The sequence below is a fragment of the Ciconia boyciana genome, unplaced genomic scaffold (assembly GCF_034638445.1).
Source record: "Ciconia boyciana unplaced genomic scaffold, ASM3463844v1 HiC_scaffold_39, whole genome shotgun sequence".
In the NCBI taxonomy this organism is placed as follows: domain Eukaryota; kingdom Metazoa; phylum Chordata; class Aves; order Ciconiiformes; family Ciconiidae; genus Ciconia; species Ciconia boyciana.
Genome location: NW_027328407.1, coordinates 509,631 through 527,500, shown reverse-complemented (window position 1 = coordinate 527,500; position 17,870 = coordinate 509,631). Strand labels below are relative to the sequence as shown.

The 17,870-nt window shown below is 51.6% G+C and overlaps 2 protein-coding genes across 3 annotated transcripts; one reads left to right on the top strand and one right to left on the bottom strand.

The window, feature by feature from the left end:
* Positions 1-896: 896 nt before the first annotated feature.
* On the top strand, positions 897-6,888 carry LOC140645844 (olfactory receptor 14J1-like). 2 transcript variants are annotated; one of them, XM_072849308.1, is made up of 2 exons: positions 897-905; positions 5,929-6,888. In XM_072849308.1, the coding sequence occupies exons 1-2, from the start codon at positions 897-899 to the stop codon at positions 6,886-6,888; spliced, it is 969 nt and encodes a 322-aa protein (XP_072705409.1). The 2 variants fall into 2 exon arrangements, with proteins under 2 accessions (XP_072705409.1, XP_072705410.1); XM_072849309.1 differs by lacking the exon at positions 897-905 and having other exon boundaries at positions 5,866-6,888.
* Positions 6,889-14,791: 7,903 nt separating this feature from the next.
* Positions 14,792-15,823, bottom strand: LOC140645834 (olfactory receptor 14A16-like). Its single transcript, XM_072849299.1, has one exon. It carries the CDS (start codon positions 15,821-15,823, stop codon positions 14,792-14,794), a length of 1,032 nt encoding a protein of 343 aa, XP_072705400.1.
* Between the last annotated feature and the right edge of the window lie 2,047 nt (positions 15,824-17,870).

Genomic DNA, 17,870 nt, shown 5'->3' with positions numbered 1-17,870 from the left:
TCCTCTAAGTTTTCTAGCCAAGGCGTTTTGTCGATGTTGGAAGCAGGTCCATGCTCTGTACCTTGCTGTTCATGCTCCAAGGCAGCTTGGGAGTGTTTTGCCCTTCCCTGGAGACAGTCGATGTCCTGGATAGAAAGTGCATTTACTCCTAGGTAGTTACCTGAAGAATATTCTTCATGTTGGAGGCCGGTCCATGCCTGGTAGCTCCCTGGGACTCCTCTCAGGCATTCCCAGGAACATACTGATTTCTCTGGAGAGGCATGAATTCCCAGGTAGCAGCCCCAGACTTCTCTAAGGGAGCTACCCGAAGCGTTTTGTAACATGCTGGAGGCAGGTCCAAGGCCAGTGGCTCCCCAGGATTCCTCCCAGGCAGCTCCAGGAGTGTTTTGGCCTCCCCTGGAGACAGCTGAATTTCACAGGTAGCAGCCCCAGACTCCTCCAGGGAATCCACCCAAGGAGTTTTGTCAATGCTGGGGGACGGTCCATGCCATGTAGATTTCTGGGACTCCTCCCAGGCAGCTTAGGAGCTTTTTGGCCTTCCTTGGATATAGCTGAAGTCTCCAGTAGGAGCCCCATAGTCATCCTCGTTAGTTACGTGAAGAGCTTTCTTTATGTTGAAGACAGGTCAATGCCTGATATCTCTCTGGACTTCCCTCAGGCATCTCCAAGGTTGTTTTGGCTTCATCTGGAGACAGCTGAAGTCATGGGTAGCAGCCCCAAACTCCTCCTAGGTAGGTAGTTTGTTTTGTCCATGGTGGAGGCAGGTCCATGCCTGGCAGCTCCCCAGGAGTCCTCCTAGACATCACCAAGAGTGTATTCACTCCTTCTGGAGACGTCTGATGTCTTGGCTAGTAGCCCAATAATCCTCCCAGGTAAATTGTTGAAGCATTTTCTTCATGTGGAAGGCAGGTCCATGTCTGGTAGCTCCCCGTGGCTCCTCCCAGGTATCTCCAGGAGTGTGTTGGCCTGTGCTGGAGTGTCGTGAAAGCGTGGAATGCACCTCAGTCCAAAGAGAGAAGCAGCAATATGTTGTATTGAGGGAGGAGAATAATTTGAACAGGGTTCAATAAATTGGATGGGATTTAACAAAGTTTAACAGTGTTTTACCATGGTTCAATAAGTTTGGTGGCAAGGTTCCCTTTATTAATGACTGCATGGAAGAAACATACACAGGAAAATCGAGTGAGAATCAGGTTAGAATGATTCACACAGAGACCGGAGTGGAAAGGGTAAGGAAGACCCTCCGGTTGAGTCATGAGGTTCAGATTTCACCCCCTTGCTTTCTAAACTCCTGATGGAGCTTAGGTGCGGCCAGGTCGAATCTTAGTCTCAGACTTGGACAACGGTTTATGTGTAATGGAATTACCTATACAAACTTTATCATAATTAATATTATCATAATAATAGCTACATGCATTATTAATGTTTCATGAGTATTAATTCAGCATCCTATCGGTCACTTAGCAAAGATCTGCCGTTGGTAAAAGGTCTCTCTGCCTGAAGGAGCAACCTTGCGAGGCGTCCCAGCTCAAGGGGAGATCACCGCCGTGCAGCCACGCTGCCTAGCAGGGAGAGCTCAGAGAAGGCTCACTGAGGCTGTCACATTTATGGAATGAAGCGGTTGGCTCGCAGTTAAATTACATGCGATGGGAATGGTATGCATGAGGCTGCTTGTACCCACAACTTTCTTTGTTCCTTGATAAATGAGTCTGGGAAAAGCCACCCGCTATCAAGGTGTCAGTCGCATATTCATGTGTCAATCGCATGATCGGTGTGTGGGATAATTGCTGAGGTGACTTAGAAATTAACTTTATATTCAAACTTTCAGGTGAGGCACAGCATTGAAGAAGCTCCCCAGGTGGAATGCGGCTGACATGCAAGGAATCCATTCCACGGAAGTTCCCTAGGCCTGCAACCTTAGATGTCGGTAACGCCAGGGGAACTTGGTGTGCTGACTCTTAGAGGCGCTGCCCAGAGCGTGGAGCGGTGTGGAGATACCATGGCCAGGCTCTGCAATTAAATGGGAACTTAAAGGTGTTATGGAACTGATAAGCTGCATATTTTCAATCCTAGGACAACATCCTGCCACGTTTTTGACAAAATGCTGTCCTTTTGGTGAACTTTGCTCATTATAACATCATTATAATACCAAAACACACCTCCATCCCAAAACCTACCCGCCTCCAAGGTGCAACCACCCTCACTGAGCTTGCACACTGAATTTTCCTAGCTTATACCTTTAAAAGCGAAGCGAGAAAACTTTACACCAATCCTAAACAAAGGTATGTATGATTAGGGTCACTCAAGCTCCACCCAAAAGGTGAAAGATAGTATAAAATGGCTTAAGAGAAAGAGAATGTTAGGGAAGACACCATCGTGTACCACTCTCACGTCTGGGATCAGTCGACGGGCTGAGCCTCTCTTTCCCCCCATTGGGACGCCTTTGGGTAAGAGTCAAACACTTGGTTATACCAAGTGCCTCCCTGGGAAACTTAGAAATCTCTATAGATTCGCTTTATTATCTTTTAACGCGTTTGTAGCTGGCAGTGTTACTCATATTCTTGGTATTTGCCCAGGCTTTGCAGACAGTGAATTTATCACCGGTAATCCAAAGCACCTGTGTGTCTGTTGCTCTAATAAACTGCACTCTTCATTGATCTAGCCGTGGTAGTTCTCCTTGAACATGACCAGACTCTTTAAGTGTGGCCGTGATAGTTCATGCAACACGACCAGACTGGGGGTGTAAGTGCGTTATTAGTGAATCCGTAATTGTGAAGTTCAGTACACTGGACACGACCGGACTTATCACATTGTAAATTAATGCTGTCGCCTTAGCGAAAGCCCTGAGAGGGCTCTGGTTCTGCTAAGTGGCTATACACACAGTCCTTAGAAAATAAACCTTTGACCAAGTCTAAGACTGGCCCTAGCCGCACCGAGACTCCTCTCTGAGAAGGAGTTTAGAAAGCAAGGGGGTCCTGTCTGAACCTCGTGACTCAACAGGAGGGTTCCCCCCCAGCCACTCCTCAGACTCCTATTTGTAACGCGACAGTAACTCTTAACGCAACACGGTGTTCCAAGCTCACAGGCATCGATGCTCACTGTGTCACTCTGCTCCTTTGTGGGTTTTCAGAGAACAGAGGTGAACCAGAGGAGTTCTTGGCCTGGCTGTGTCTCAGGCCTTTACCTCCTTTGGAGCCTGAACCAAACTAGCACTACTTCAGTCAAGGAGTCGAGTGCATCCGACACAGTATTAATGGTTCAGTATGATGTCCTTGAATTCCATTTGGAGTTTCAGCTGAATATCTGTCTGTTGAGCTGGGAGGGTGCTGTCCTTGAAGACCAGCTGTACTGAGCTCTGTTGCTCTGCCATGCTTCCGACCAGTGGATCCCCACTGTGGATCCCAATTGTGGGCATTGCTTGATAGTAAAGAACTAATCGTGAGATCTGTCCAGCTTCTCCAAGCTTCATTGCTCACAGCTCCATTTAGATACAAAATGTAGATGTGAAGTGTATTGGTATAAACGTGTCCTTGGAACACCGTTTCTCCTTTCAAAGTGTTCACAGGAAATGCATTTTTGTAAACAGGGGCATAAATCTAGATTTACATAGGGGGAGAGAAATTGTCATCAGCTTGCTGGTCCATGTCCATGGCCTGTGAAAAAACATTCTGCAGATGTTCCTACTTCTGCCTAACATCTTCATGCAGGAGTTGATTCCTCGGCTGTCCAGACCACGGGCTGCCCTACCCTGTCCTACATGTGTGCCTTTTTCCCTGTGGATTTTAGCCACCCCACTGCTTCCCCAGCTCACTCTGACCCTGAGATCTCCCAGGCTTTACTGATGTCTCTCTGTCAGCACTGGCTATTCCTTCAAACACAAACCTTTGCTTTCCTGAAAATTTGCCTGTCTTTGCCGTGGTCACAGCCTGCAACCTGCTACAGATTTCAACCTGTCTGGCTTCTTCCAATACCCTTCTAAGGCTCCTCTAGCACCCAAGATATCACAGCCCCAGACTTGATTGAATCCTCTGTTTCTCTCCATATGCCAGCACCGAATTGCAAATCCTCCTCCTTCTGTCTCAGAATAAATTTCAACCTATCTCACTTCAGCATGACCCTTCGACCCCTGCTATTTGACGTCTTCTTCCTGCCTTTAAGACATTGACTGCTACAGACACCCCGCTCTCTCCCTGCACTTCCATGGGTCTCACAAACCCCTCCCCTTCTCAAGGGTTGAGGTGGCCAAAGGGATTCCCCACCAGCATCCAAGATGCTGCCCCAGCTGCTGCCCTGTCTCTCAGCATTGCTCCATTAGAGCTTGCAGTTACCTGCAGATATCTTGGACCAGGTCTGGCACTTCAGATGTCACCAGGTGTTTGTGTCTGACAAGCTCAGCCCTGGCCTCCATCTCCAGGAATGACCATGGGAGCTGAGAGAAGGAGCTCCCATGCAGGTGCCTATGTTGTGCAGAGCTGAACTGAGGCCAGAGGAATCCCACCTCCTGTGGGTTTGTGGCAGGTGTGTTAGGGAGCTGAGTCCCCTTCTTGCCCTGGGACTACAAACCCAGGATGGGGCCTGAATTCCTTCCCTCAGCAGGGGCACAGGAGTCTCCTCCTCCCTGTCACTGTCTGGGTTGTCCTGCCTAAAGATGGCTTGAGGAAAGGTGATTCTTGGATGTAACTCTGTCTCTGGTAAGAGAAATGCTACTGCTGGAAGGAAGTGTCTCTCCCCAGGTGAGGGAGGGAACATGAGTGCTGACTTCAGCCTGTTTCCCAGCAGGTTCCCCTGCAGCCCCAGGGACACCTGGAGGGAGCCCAGAGGGGGCAGAGAAAGTGCTGCCTTGGGCTGGTCCTCTGCTGCTGAGCTGGGCTGGGCTCCTGGGATGGAGGGAGCTCATGGCAAGCGGGCAGCGCTGCAGAGAGACAGCTCTGCCCAGGAGCAGCTCCTCTGCAAAGGGCAGCAGGGCTGAGGGCACTGCCTGCAGGTGCAGAGGGGAGGTGAGAGAAATAAGAGAGATGTTACAGGCTGTGTGGGATGAGATGATGCTGAGAACTGATGGGAGGAGAAATCTTCACAGCCGTCTACATGGTAAGTATCTGGCAGCCGGGCAATGCACAGGAGTGTCTTGGAGGGCTCTCCTGGCCATGGCACATCATGCTGCAGATAAGGATTGGCAGGACGGATCTCAGGGTTTCTTTACTGTGGAGAAGGACATGCTCCAAAACAGGGATCCCCTGCCACACTGTCAGAGGACAGGACATGGCGGCTGCCTTCTCCTGGGGATGGCTGCAGGGGTGTGCAGGCAGGGGTGCCCAGGGCTGTCCTTCAGAGCAGGGTCCTGGTTCCACAGGGGGCTGAGTGATGGGGCAAGGACTCTGCCGCCTGCCAGGGTCAGCACTCAGCCTGCCCGGGGAGCTCCCCAGGGTGCTGCGGAGACCTCCCCAGGGTGCTGGAGGTCAAAGAGGTGCAAGCCCAAAGAAGCCAGGAAAAATGCTGATGCACAGAGCACCTGCCCTCACTGGGCACTAAGATGCAGGCAATCCTTTTGCCTCTCCCCAGGTACAGCTGTTCAATCCCACTGCAGTAAAAATGCTCCTTTTGCTCCCAAAGAACAATCCCCTGGTAATCGTACGATTATGAGTGGGTAACATCTGACCTAAGCTGTAAGTAGGAAAGCTTAATCCTCACCCGCCCCACTGTAGGGCAGGAGTGTCTCCTCTGGAGCCCACAGCAGAGACCCTGCTCCTCCCTGTACACTCAACAAGCAAACAAAGGAGCTCTAGAAAAAGAGCTGAATTAACATGATCCCAAAGAATAAAAGACTTTGAGCACTTCTATGAGAAAAGTTGAGTTTTATTTCAAGATGTTTGTCCTAAGGTGTCAATGACCTCTCTTCCTTGGACAGGTCCCCATGCCCAGAGGTAGCAGATGTCCAACAGCAGCTCCATCACCCAGTTCCTCCTCCTGGCATTTGCAGACATTCGGGAGCTGCAGCTCTTGCACTTCTGGCTCTTCCTGGGCATCTACCTGGCTGCCCTCCTGGGCAATGGCCTCATCATCACTACCATAGCCTGCGACCACCGCCTCCACAGCCCCATGTACTTCTTCCTCCTCAACCTCTCTGTTCTTGACCTGGGCTCCATCTCCACCACTGTCCCCAAATCCATGGCCAATTCCCTGTGGGACACCAGGGCGATCTCCTACGCAGGATGTGCTGCCCAGGTCTTTCTCTTTCCCTTCTTGATGTCAGCAGAATTTTATCTGCTCACTGTCATGGCCTATGACCACTACGTTGCCATCTGCAAACCCCTGCACTACGGGACCCTGCTGGGCAGCAGAGCTTGTGTCCACATGGCAGCAGCTGCCTGGGGCAGTGGGTTTCTCACTGCTGTGCTGCACACGGCCAATACACTGACAATTCCCCTCTGCCACGGCAATGCCCTGGACCAGTTCTTCTGTGAAATCCCCCAGATTCTCAAGCTCTCCTGCTCACGCTCCTACCTCAGGGAAGTTGGGCTTATTGTGGTTAGTTTTGCTTTGGCTTTTGGGTGTTTTGTATTAATTGTGCTGTCCTATGTGCAGATCTTCAGGGCTGTGCTGAGGATCCCCTCTGAGCAGGGTCGGCACAAAGCTTTTTCCACGTGTCTCCCTCACCTGGCTGTGGTCTCCCTGTTTATCAGCACTGCCATGTTTGCTTGCCTGAAGCCCCCCTCCATGTCCTCCCCATCCCTGGATCTGGTGATGGCAGTTCTATATTCGTTGGTGCCTCCGGCAGCGAACCCCCTCATCTACAGCATGAGGAACCAGGAGCTGAAGGAGTCCATTAGGAAGGTGATTTCACGGATGTTTGTCAATAATGATAAACTTTCCTACACTCTCCACAAATGACATCTAGTGTATCCCAATGCAGGCCTGTACTTGTTTTATGGTTTTATCCTTGGTTTTTTTGTTAGCAGTGCCTGTATTGTTATTTATGGTTATTATGATCCTACATAATCATTTCTGTTCAGCTCCCTCTCCTGAGAAATGTTCTCTTCCTCTCCCCTGAAACCTGGATAAATGTTTTTCTAACGCTGTTGCAGAGCTGACTCTCTCATAGCATCTCTGTAATAAAATGACATCTCCCCCATGCAGTTCCTCAAGATGTAGCTGTTCTTCCACAGCTGATGTCAACAACAAGCCCAGGAATTTCACTCCAGAAGGGCCTGAGTAAAAAGCTTGTTGTCACCTGGGTAGCTGTTAGAGAACAAGGATTGGATATAGGACACGTGTTGTTGTCTATTGACAGTGGAGATGGTGAATGGTCCCTCAGATACTGTCACACTGCGCTGTCCCAGTGCGTGACAGGGCAGAGGACATCCTCCAGGAGAGGAATCTGGAGCTGCCTGGAGAGCCCGCGACATACGCAGGGACCGCGGGTGCCTGGGGTGGTCACTGCCTGGAGCCTCTCTCACAAAGTGAGAGATTGCCCAAGGTGGAGTCATCCAAAGGGAAAGCACTAAATCCAGGTGTCTGCAAGGAAACAAAGATGGACACGGCCAACCCTACACAGACCAGCTCCAACAGGCAACAGCACCTTTACAGCCACCACACCACCAGCAGCACTTGCACAGCCATGAGCAGCACAGCTGGCCCCATCCCGTTCCCCCTCTCAGGCTGCTCTGGTGTGAAGGTTGCACGAGTGCTCCCTACCTTCCCGGCAGAACTTACCTGCAGGCTACACACCCCCGCGGTCCCTCCAGTGTGGGCCTGGGCTTTGGGTCTGCCCAGACCCAGAGATACTACCCGCTTGGCAGTTCCAGCCCTGGGTCTCTCCAGATCCTGGTGTCCTCATCCTCCTTGCTAGCCCCACTTAGAACTGACCAGCACAGCACGTACATACATTCACGCGCTAACACACACACACCAGTGAGCCCACTCACACAGCAAACAGCCAGGAGCAGAGTTTAATAAATGGTGTAGTTTAACCCTGGTAGGCAGGTCAGCACCACACAGCTGCTCACTCACTGCCCCACAGGACAGGGGGGGAGAGGATCGGAAGGGTAAAAGTGAGACAACTCGTGGGTGGAGATAAAGGCAGTTTAACAGGTACAGCAAAAGCTGTGGGTGCAAGCAAAGGAAAATAAGGAATTTATTCACTGCTACCTATCGGCAGGCAGGTGTTCAGCCATTTCTGGGCAAGCAGGGCTTCGTGACACGTAACAGTGACTTGGGAAGACAAATTCCATAAATCTGAACATTCCACCTTTCCTCCTTCTTCTCCCCCAGCTTTTACTGCTGAGCGTGACATCCTATGGTCTGGGATATCCCTTTGGTCAGTTGGGGTCAGCTGTCCCAGCTGTGTCCCCTCCCAACTCCTTGTGCACCCCCAGCCTACTCGCTGGCGGGGCAGCGTGAGAAGCAGAAAAGGCCTTGGCACAGTGCAAGCACTGCTCAGCAATGACTAAAACATTGGTGTGTTATCAACACTGTTTTCATCACAAATCTAAAACATAGCCCCATAACAGGTACTGTGAAGATAATTAACTCTACCCCAACTGAAACCAGTATCATAAGCAGGAGGGACCACGGTGATCAGGCAGAGGGTTTGGCCAGACCGGCACTGACCAGCCACCTCCCCATGGGCAGCTGGCCCCTTGCAGCCCCCTCCTGCCCCCTCTTCCACAGGCTGCTTCTTCCACGATCCACCTTGATCCTTCCCTTTCTCTGCCCCAGTCTCCTCCCCATTTCATAACCCTCAGCAATTATTTTTCCCCAATGGTCTCAGGTTTTCTCCATTTGTACCCAACTGTGATAGTTTGGATACCATTGCCTAGGTCCTCTGGGACTTCAATGGCATCACTGATGGCTTCTCCGGGCACTGACAACCTTGACTGCCCAGAAGGTCCCCAATGCTCTCCTCTGTCATGTTTGGCCACTTCTCATTACTGCAGCCACCTGCGAGACCCAGCCGGGACACACGGTGCTGCCCAGACTTCTGGTCCCTTCTCACGCTCTTCTCTGTCACATCCTGCAGTTTCTCATGCCACCTCCCATAGTTTCCCATGGCATGTACAGGTGGCTTCACCCCAGGGCAGGGCCTCACCAGGGGCCCAGTCATCTGTCTGCAGCCATCCCATCTGGTGTCCTTGATGACCTCATGACGCCTGCCTGCTCCTGGCCAATCACATTGCTGTCATGAGGTGACCTCACAAGCAACAGCCCAACCACGTTGGCTTTGCCTACCTCTACCCCTCTGCACTGCCTGAGCTGTCATCTGTGTCGCTTTGGGGTTGTGATGCACTTGGTGATGTCACAGCATCGGCCTGCCTGCTGCAAGTCAGTCAGGTTACTGCAGTAGAAATGGCGTCTCAGTCCACCTCCCAGCCATGTCACCTTCACCTTCCTCTGCATCCCCCCTCTCCCAAGCTCTCAGCACTGCTGGGTGGGTTTTCCGACACTCCAGGCAACATCACTGCGCCTGCCTCAGCACCTGGCCACTTGGGTTCTTTCCAAAGAAGTGACTTCAAAATCCACCTCCCAGCTACGATGCCTCTCCTTGCATCATCCGTTTCCAGGAACAGGAGCAGCCTCCCAGCCAACCTCCCAGAACCCTTCCCCTTTGCCTGCCTCTCCTCTCCCCTTTGCAGCGCTGTCGTTTCTGCTGGGCAGGCAGCAACGTGCTCCCCACGGGGACTGCAGAGCCCTGGTGGGACAGCTCGAGTGGTGGGAGGGCAGCCATGGACGGCAAGGGCTCCTCAGGAAGGCAGGCAGGTGTGTGAGGAGGTGGAGCTGAGCTCTGGGCAAAGGGGAGGCTGGCGTGCACAGAGCCTTGCCTTGGAGGAAGCCTCATGGTCACAGGTCCTCAGTTATGTGGCAAGTTGAACCACCCCCCAGTCTGCTGGGAGGGCACCAGGGCTGGGCACAAGTAACCCAGGAGATGCCTGGAGGGTGTGGAAGACTGCATCTTGACACACTAGACACTCGATGAGCTGATGAGGGCTGGTCTCTTCCTGACAGACAAGGTGGCTCTAGCTGGGGACGGAGTGACAAAGACAGTCTAAATACAGTAATTCCTCAGAACAAAGATTCTTCCTTTGAGAGTGCTGGTAGGAAATGTATTTTGCTGAGTAACTGGACACACCTACACATTTTTGATACATTTACCTATATATAAATAAAGGTTTTTCCATATACTTGCATAGATAGAAAAAACAGATTTGATGAGATTAGTGCAAATTTGGCCATCCAAAAAGAGGAGAACGTTTCCCCGAAGCTGTGTACCTTGCTTTCCTCCATCAGGCAAGAGTGGTCAACACCTCCAAGCGTGACTCACTCTGTGCCAAGAGTTAGAGGTGGAATGGACAGTCCAGGGCAGGGAGTGTTTTGGGGCCCTGGGCTCTATGCAAGACACAAAAATTATCCTTCTTAATGCTGTAGGCCTCAGTTAAAAAGCCTGCCTAAAATTCAGTGGTCTGTATAATTCTGTCCAAAGAGCCAACTCTTTAATTGTGTCTATTTTATAATGTCCTTTCTGTCTAAAACATTTCTTGCATGATTATGCCTTGTGGGAGGTGAACCTCATGGGTGGCAGCTTGTACTTGGCATACAGTTGAGGAGTGTGTTTTATTTGAATGGTGAATCTTAATCAGTTTTAATTTGTTTGTTCAAAAATAAGAAAACCCCTCTTTCCCTTTGTGCAACCAGTTCTCTAAGGAAAGCGGGTGGGAGCTGGTAAGAAGGAGCTGTGCCATCCAGCTGCAGACTGCAGAGGAGAAGTCTGATGTAAGGAAAAGGGACACAAGTCCCATGTGGCTGATGAGAGAAATGGTGGGGTTGGGGAGGTGAGGAGCAAGGTTGTCCATACTGTGTCAGACCTCAAGGGACAGCTTCTCCTACCAGTGCAGACCTCCTTAGGAGAGACCCTGGATCAATATCAAACAGAGAATGCTCCTATCGTCCCTTCTCTAAACTGAAAAGTAATGAAATACACACTTTAAAATAAAAGATCATGTTTATTAGAAGTTCTTTGAAATCTTTCTCCAGCAGTGCACTAGTAAAACTCTCGAATTAACTGTACAAGACTAGAAGAAAATTACAGGAAGGCGCACAGCTCTTTAGGGCTTGCTTTATTTTAATGAGCTCCATGGGGCATTTGGTGCTGAGTCCTTGAACCTCAGGTACTGAGAGGAGATTGCACAAACCTCTCAAAGAGTCAACACCAAAAGCCAAACCCAAAGTACCTTGAAGCATTAATGAGCCCCACTGAGGGCCATTACTGACAAAGCCTCCCAAGGGACTCGTTAGAGCAGACAATTGGAGGCCATGATGACAGGTAGGCAAAGGCACTGTGCAGGCAGCTGAGATGCTGAGAAAACCCTGGCTTTGTTCTATGGAGCAGAAAGGCCAAGCTCTGACCCCCAGCCCCGGGGAAGGCAGACCCTGTCCTTCACACATTGCTCAGGGCTCTTCCTGGGGCAGTGGGATGTGGGGTGTGTGGTGCTGAGGGAAGGACAACGCTATGACAGTTCCCAGCCCTACTGGGGGTGTGTGCAAGGAGGCAGTGAGGCCCCAGTGCCTTAGGACAACATGGCTCCTCATAGGCCTTCCTGGCACAGACAATTGCTGTAACCAAAGGGACCAAGCCTTGGGTTCTCTTGATGACTTCCATCCTTGCCAGCGCTCTTTGCCATCTCCACCACAGGTTGTCCTACGCTGTCCCACAGCTGCTTCTTTTGCCCTGCAGGCTGCAGACACCCATCTCGCTTCCCCACCTTGCTCTCACCCCGACATTTCCATACATTCACTGAAATCTGTCCACCCTCACACTCTGTTCCTTGAAACACAAAGACATGGACTGATCTCATACTCCTTCTGGAGGACTTCATGTACCACAGCACTACCCTTTGAGTGACATTTCTTCCTCCTCATGCCCTATCTCCACCTTCCAAGCTGCACTGTGCAGCAGGGTTTCCCTCTCCTGCTGTTTCCTACCTCCAAAGAGAGCTCCACCATCTGGGAAACAACCCTTCCAGCAGACATCCCAACCCACCAGCCTTCTGCTGGCCTTTCACCTGACCACACACAAGTAACCTCACCATCATCTCCCAAGGCTGCCAGCCTTTCAGCTTCTCAGATAGACACGACCAAGCTGTGTGCCTGCTGCTGTCCCATCGTGTACTCAGGCAGAAGAGACAGGACAACCAAAATGTAAGCCCCCTTCCTGGAGCGAGCCTAGGTCCTTCGGCAGAGGGGATCTCCCAGTCAATGTGCCAACCAGGTGCCTTCTGCTGGCCTGTCAGAGACCCTGGCAGATGTCAGCTTAAAAGCACATACCCCCACCATGAGTCAAGGGCTGAGCTATCAGCTGTTTCAGCAAGAAGTGACCTCACAGTCCCTTTCCCAGGCACATTCCTGCTGTTGGCCTATCACCTCCAGAGGCAGAAGTGACCTCACAGCCCCCTTTGCAGCCATTGGCTTCCTACTGGATTATGAGTTCCTGAGACACAACTGACCACGTGACACTGTACCCAACCATCACACTCTCTGTGGCCCAGTACATGAGCAGATAAAAGTAAGCTTGTTTCATCACATTTATCTAATAGATTGCCTACCAACGCCTTGAGTGGAGAAACGTTCATCAGAAGAACTGCTATATTTATATTGGTGCATGTTATATCTCTACTTCTACCTTGCTGTTTTTCCTTCTTCCTCTGTCTATTTTGTCTTCAGAAAGATCTCCAAGGAAAGGATTCATTGACTCATAGAATAACTCAGGTTGGAAGAGACCCCTGAACATCATCCTGTCCGGCTGTCCTGCTCAAGGCAGCGTTAACCAGATGAGGTCGCTCAAGGGCTCTGCCCAGTTTGGCACCATCCACAAAGCAGCTGAAAAGGCACTCCGTCACATTGTACAGGCACTTAATAGAGACATTCAATAGTGTTGGCCCAAGTGCTTGCGCTGAGGGATGCCACTAGTAAGTGGCTGTCAGGAGGACTCTACCACTGGTGACATTTGGGCTTGATCCACCAGGCAACTTCATACCCACTACATCATCCATTCCTTCAGCCCAGATATCACCAATCTGGCTGTAAAGAGGCTGTGGGAGACCATGACAAAACCTTTGCTAAAGTCCAGGTACAAAACATCCCCTTCGTTCCCTGACCCATACAGCTTCCGCAGTCCCTTTCTTGTCCTACGAGTACCTGGAATTGGCTGCAGGAGTGTTTGCCCATCACCTTCTCTGGCACTGAGGGGAGGTTGACCCGCCTGTAATTCTCCCAATCCTCCTTCTTGCCCTTCTTGAAGAAAGGTTTGATGTCTGCCTTTTCCAAGAACCCCAGAACCTCTCTGACTTCTCTGACACATTTCGGGGCACAATCCAGAAAGGGTGACGTGAGCAGACAGGAGCATTTGCAATGAGCCATTCCAAGGCGGGTGAGATGAATCTCACTGGGACAGTGGGGTTTGTTCCTGGAGTCACACACAGAAATGGCAGGGCCCTGTGAGGTGTCCACATCTAAGCTGGCCTCATGCACTCCTCATGCACACAGGGGTGTTCAGAGGCACGAGTCCTTCCCTTGCACAGGCAGAGGCAGTGCACTGCAGCAGGCATGGTGACTCCCTGGCCTCCTCTTGCCACTCCCAGAGGCTGGGAGGCACCTCAGCCCTGCGGTGTATCGCCCTGCTCTGCATCACGGCATGAGGAATGGACGCAGGGACCTTGGTTCACAGAAGCACATCCCAGTGCTGCATTCAGGTGGTTGGTTTCCCAGGGGACGTTACTCTCAAGTGAATTGACCTCGAGGCACTGTCTGTCCCTCTGGCGTTCATGGCACCTCTAGGAATCGCTGATGGCATTTGTGCTCACTCGGGTTCATGTCCCCACACGCACACGATGTGCATGCTTAAGTCTCCTCTGAACAATGCAAACATGGACTTCTGACCTGGTCAGTCAGTGTCCTTCCTTGGAAGGACAAACAGCCTCTCTGAGCTGGAGTGAGAGGCCAGTGCTGGGAATGGTGGTTGCAAGGGGCTGGTCTGTGAGGATTGTCCTGGGGTACCTTGCCCAGGGTGTCCAGCAAACAAGGTCACAGACCAGACCCTGCTCTGCTGGTCCTTCAAGTCTGTCCCTGGAGGCCTGGTTGTGCAAGGGACACTGCTGTGTGCCCCCACCCTGCACACTCACACACTTTAGCTGTTCACTGGTGTTTTCCTCAACAGGGCACTTTCTTGAGCACATTCTTGACAGCAACTTTGAAAGAAGACCTAAGCCTTCAGGCACTGCCCTCAGGAGATCACCTTTCTTTATGGAAACGCTGTTATGGAGGCCAGCCCTGTCACAGAAGTGCCCATTGCCTGTCCCTGTCTGCGGTCACAGGACTACCACGCAGCAGGACAGTGACCAAGCTGCCAGAGCGCTCAGGCCTGACACCAACACAAGGGATCAGAAAGAGAGTGTGGAAGCGGAAAGAGAAGAGCCCTGGAAGAGCAAGCGCTGCTGCTTCCTGGCAGTGCTGCCATGCCGGGATTATTGTCCCCTCCAAATCTGCACACAGAAACTGTTCCTGCAGCTCCAAAATGGCCTTGGAGGAAGAATCTCAGGGGAAAAAAAAAATCAGTGAAGGGCCCTTTATTTTGTTTCAACACACAGAAGGCACAGCTCCTCATTTACACAGCCACTCGGTCAGAAAAGAAAAGCAGACGGTGAATTTGAACGGGGATGACAACATTCTCACAATTAAAAAACCACCACAAACAACAAAAAATAAAGAAGACAGGCTGGGCCTGCAATGAGTTACATTATAACTGCTATGCAGAAGTTTGTTGCTTCAGAAAAACACCCATAATCAGGTTCCACACTGCATCCTTGAGCTCCTGGTTCCTCATGCTGTAGATGAGGGGGTTGAATGCTGGAGGAACCACCGAGTACAAAACTGCAATCACCAGGTCCAGGGATGGAGAGGAGATGGATGGAGGCTTCAGGTAGGCAAATGTGCCAGTGCTGATAAACAGAGAGACCACAACCAGGTGAGGGAGGCACGTGGAAAAGGCTTTATGCCGTCCCTGCTCAGAGGGGATCCTCAGCACGGCCATGAAGATCTGCACATAGGACAGCACAATGAAAACAAAGCATCCAAAATAAAGAAAACTGCTAACCATAAGAAGCCCAACTTCCCTGAGGTAGGAGTCTGAGCAGGAGAGCTTGAGGATCTGGGGGATTTCACAGAAGAACTGGTCCACGGCATTGCCTTGGCAGAAGGGTATGGAAAATGTATTGGCCGTGTGCAGCACAGCATAGAAGAAACAACTGCTCCAGGCAGCTGCTGCCATGTGGACACAAGCTCTGCTGCCCAGGAGGGTCCCGTAGTGCAGGGGTTTGCAGATGGCAATGTAGCGGTCGTAGGCCATGATGGTGAGGACAGAAAACTCTGCACCAAACAAGAATAATACAAAGAAGACCTGTGCAGCACATCCCGAGTAGGAGATGGCCCTGGTGTCCCACAGGGAACTGGCCATGGATTTGGGGACAGTGGTGGAGATGGAGCCCAGGTCAAGAACAGAGAGGTTGAGGAGGAAGAAGTACATGGGGGTGTGGAGGCGGTGGTCGCAGGCTATGGCAGTGATGATGAGGCCATTGCCCAGGAGGGCAGCCAGGTAGATGCCCAGGAAGAGCCAGAAGTGCAAGAGCTGCAGCTCCCGTGTGTCTGCAAATTCCAGGAGAAGGAAGTGGGTGATGGAGCTGCTGTTGGACATCTGCTGCCTCTGGTCATGGGGCATTGCCATAGGAGACAAAGACAGTGACAAGTTAGGGGAGACTTCTCTGACCAAAATCAAAGCCATTTCCCATAGACCCTCCCCTTGTTACACACAGACACCCTTTTCTTTTTCTAGGAGACCTTCCTTCAGCTCTGTGCCTGCAGCTCTCGTTGGTGCTGGCCATGTGAGTGACGAAGAGCAGGGCATCTGCCCAAGGGCTCTTGATAAGTCAGCCCCACTCTGCAGAAGTGGGTAGGGTCAGGGACCAGTCCTGGTGTTCAACTTTGTCCTGTTAAACCACTGCTAACGCAGAAGGGCCTGTCAGCATCTGCACTCCCAATGCTAAGGAACGGGAATGGTAAAGGCAGTTTAAGAGTTCTACGGTTTTTTACAGCTGCCCCCCCAGCTCCCCTGGCGAGTATTCTTGTATGTCATAAACCCTCAGCATTTCTGCTGCCCTCAGGGAGAACAGAGCGAGTTCTGCGAGGCAAGAGGGTTGCCTATGGGTTAGTGCAGAGTGAGGGGAGCTGGTCTATCCCTGTGTTGAGTTCCCAGTTTCTCTGGGCTTGCACCTTTCTGGGACGGAGGGTGATCACCCCCCATGTTACCTTTAAAAACCACCAGGCGCTGCTGAGAGCAGACGGATCCACCACAGACCACTAAATGTCTCACCCTTTCTCATGGTCTCAGCACCCCACTTCTAGCCATGGACACACATGGCTCATTTCACCAACCCAACAGCATTTTCTCTGTCGTAGCATGTCTGTGCTTCTACGTGGCGCTATCAGATAACACCAAGATGCTATGGGACAGGTTTGCATCCTGGAGAGAATTTCACTGCTTGGAAGGAAACGTGAAGGAGATACCCAAGGGTCGTAATGATGGCATTTGAGCAAGGGAGATTCAGCTCATTCCTGGGATGCCCAGACTGCATTGCCCACAGCCCCACAGCTGAGAGGAAAGCTGGGACACTTGTTCCCATGGACACACCTGCATGGAAGGACACACAAGATCAGTGTCCTCTCAGCCCTGTGCTCTGCAGAGGGACATGGACACACAGCTGGAGAGCTGCAGCACGGCTCTGCTGGAGCTCTGGCTGCAGAGGAGGTGGTTCACGCTTTGGACCCCACAGCCCTGAGGGCAGAGGCTTTGCTGGGTGGGACAGAAGGCGAGGGGGCTTGCTCAGGGGAAGGGGTCTGCACTGGAGGGGATCATAGGGAGATTTCTGAATTCTCCCTCCCACAACATTTCTGGTTTTCGTTTCCTCTCATTCCCTGATCATATCTCTGCTGCCTGGAGATTTTCCTCCTGGGAGGTGTTTCCCTGTCCCATGTCTTTCCCTGTCAGTGCTCACAGATCCCATCCCAACCTCTGTGCACTCACCCTGGCCCTACAGAAACCTGCCTGTTTGCAGGGCACTGGCTGCATGCATGGTCCTGTTTGCAGGTGGAAAAGGGCAGGTAAGAAACACCCTGATGGGCCCAGCAGAGGTGATGCTGGTGCTGTCCACAGGCAGAGGAGTGTCTGAAAGCACATTAGGAGATTCCTGGCAGACCTACTGATCCCTCAAAGTTACAATTCAGGAGTCTCAGTGACTTGTCAAAATTCAGAACTTGTTTATCATTTATTGCCTCCCATTTCCCAAGAGTAGGAAATTAAAAACAGACTGAGGAAAGTTCCTTATCTTTATAGTAATCCTTCTCTTGACCTTCTCCTTGAAACCTTCTGTTGGAAATATCCTGGAGGTGACCTGAAGCTCTGAGCAGCCCTGACCCATGGAGCACCGTCTCAACAGCAGAAGGACCCTGCCTTGCTGGGGGTCAATCTTTCCACCCACAGCTTCTCCCCACAGCACCCTGGGGAGCTCCCTGGGCAGGCTGGGTGCTGACCCTGGCAGGCAGCAGAGTCCCTGCCCAGCACACAGACCCCTGGGGCACTGAGCAGGGACCCTGCTCTGAAGCACAGCCCTGGGCACCCCTGCCTGCACACCCGGCATCACACTCTGCAGCCATCCTTGGGAGAAGGCAGCCATCATGCCCTGTCCCTCTGATGGTGCAGTAGGGACTCCCAGCTCTGGAGCATGTCCTCCTCCTCTACACCAGAGAATCTCTCAGAGGTGTACTTACAGATC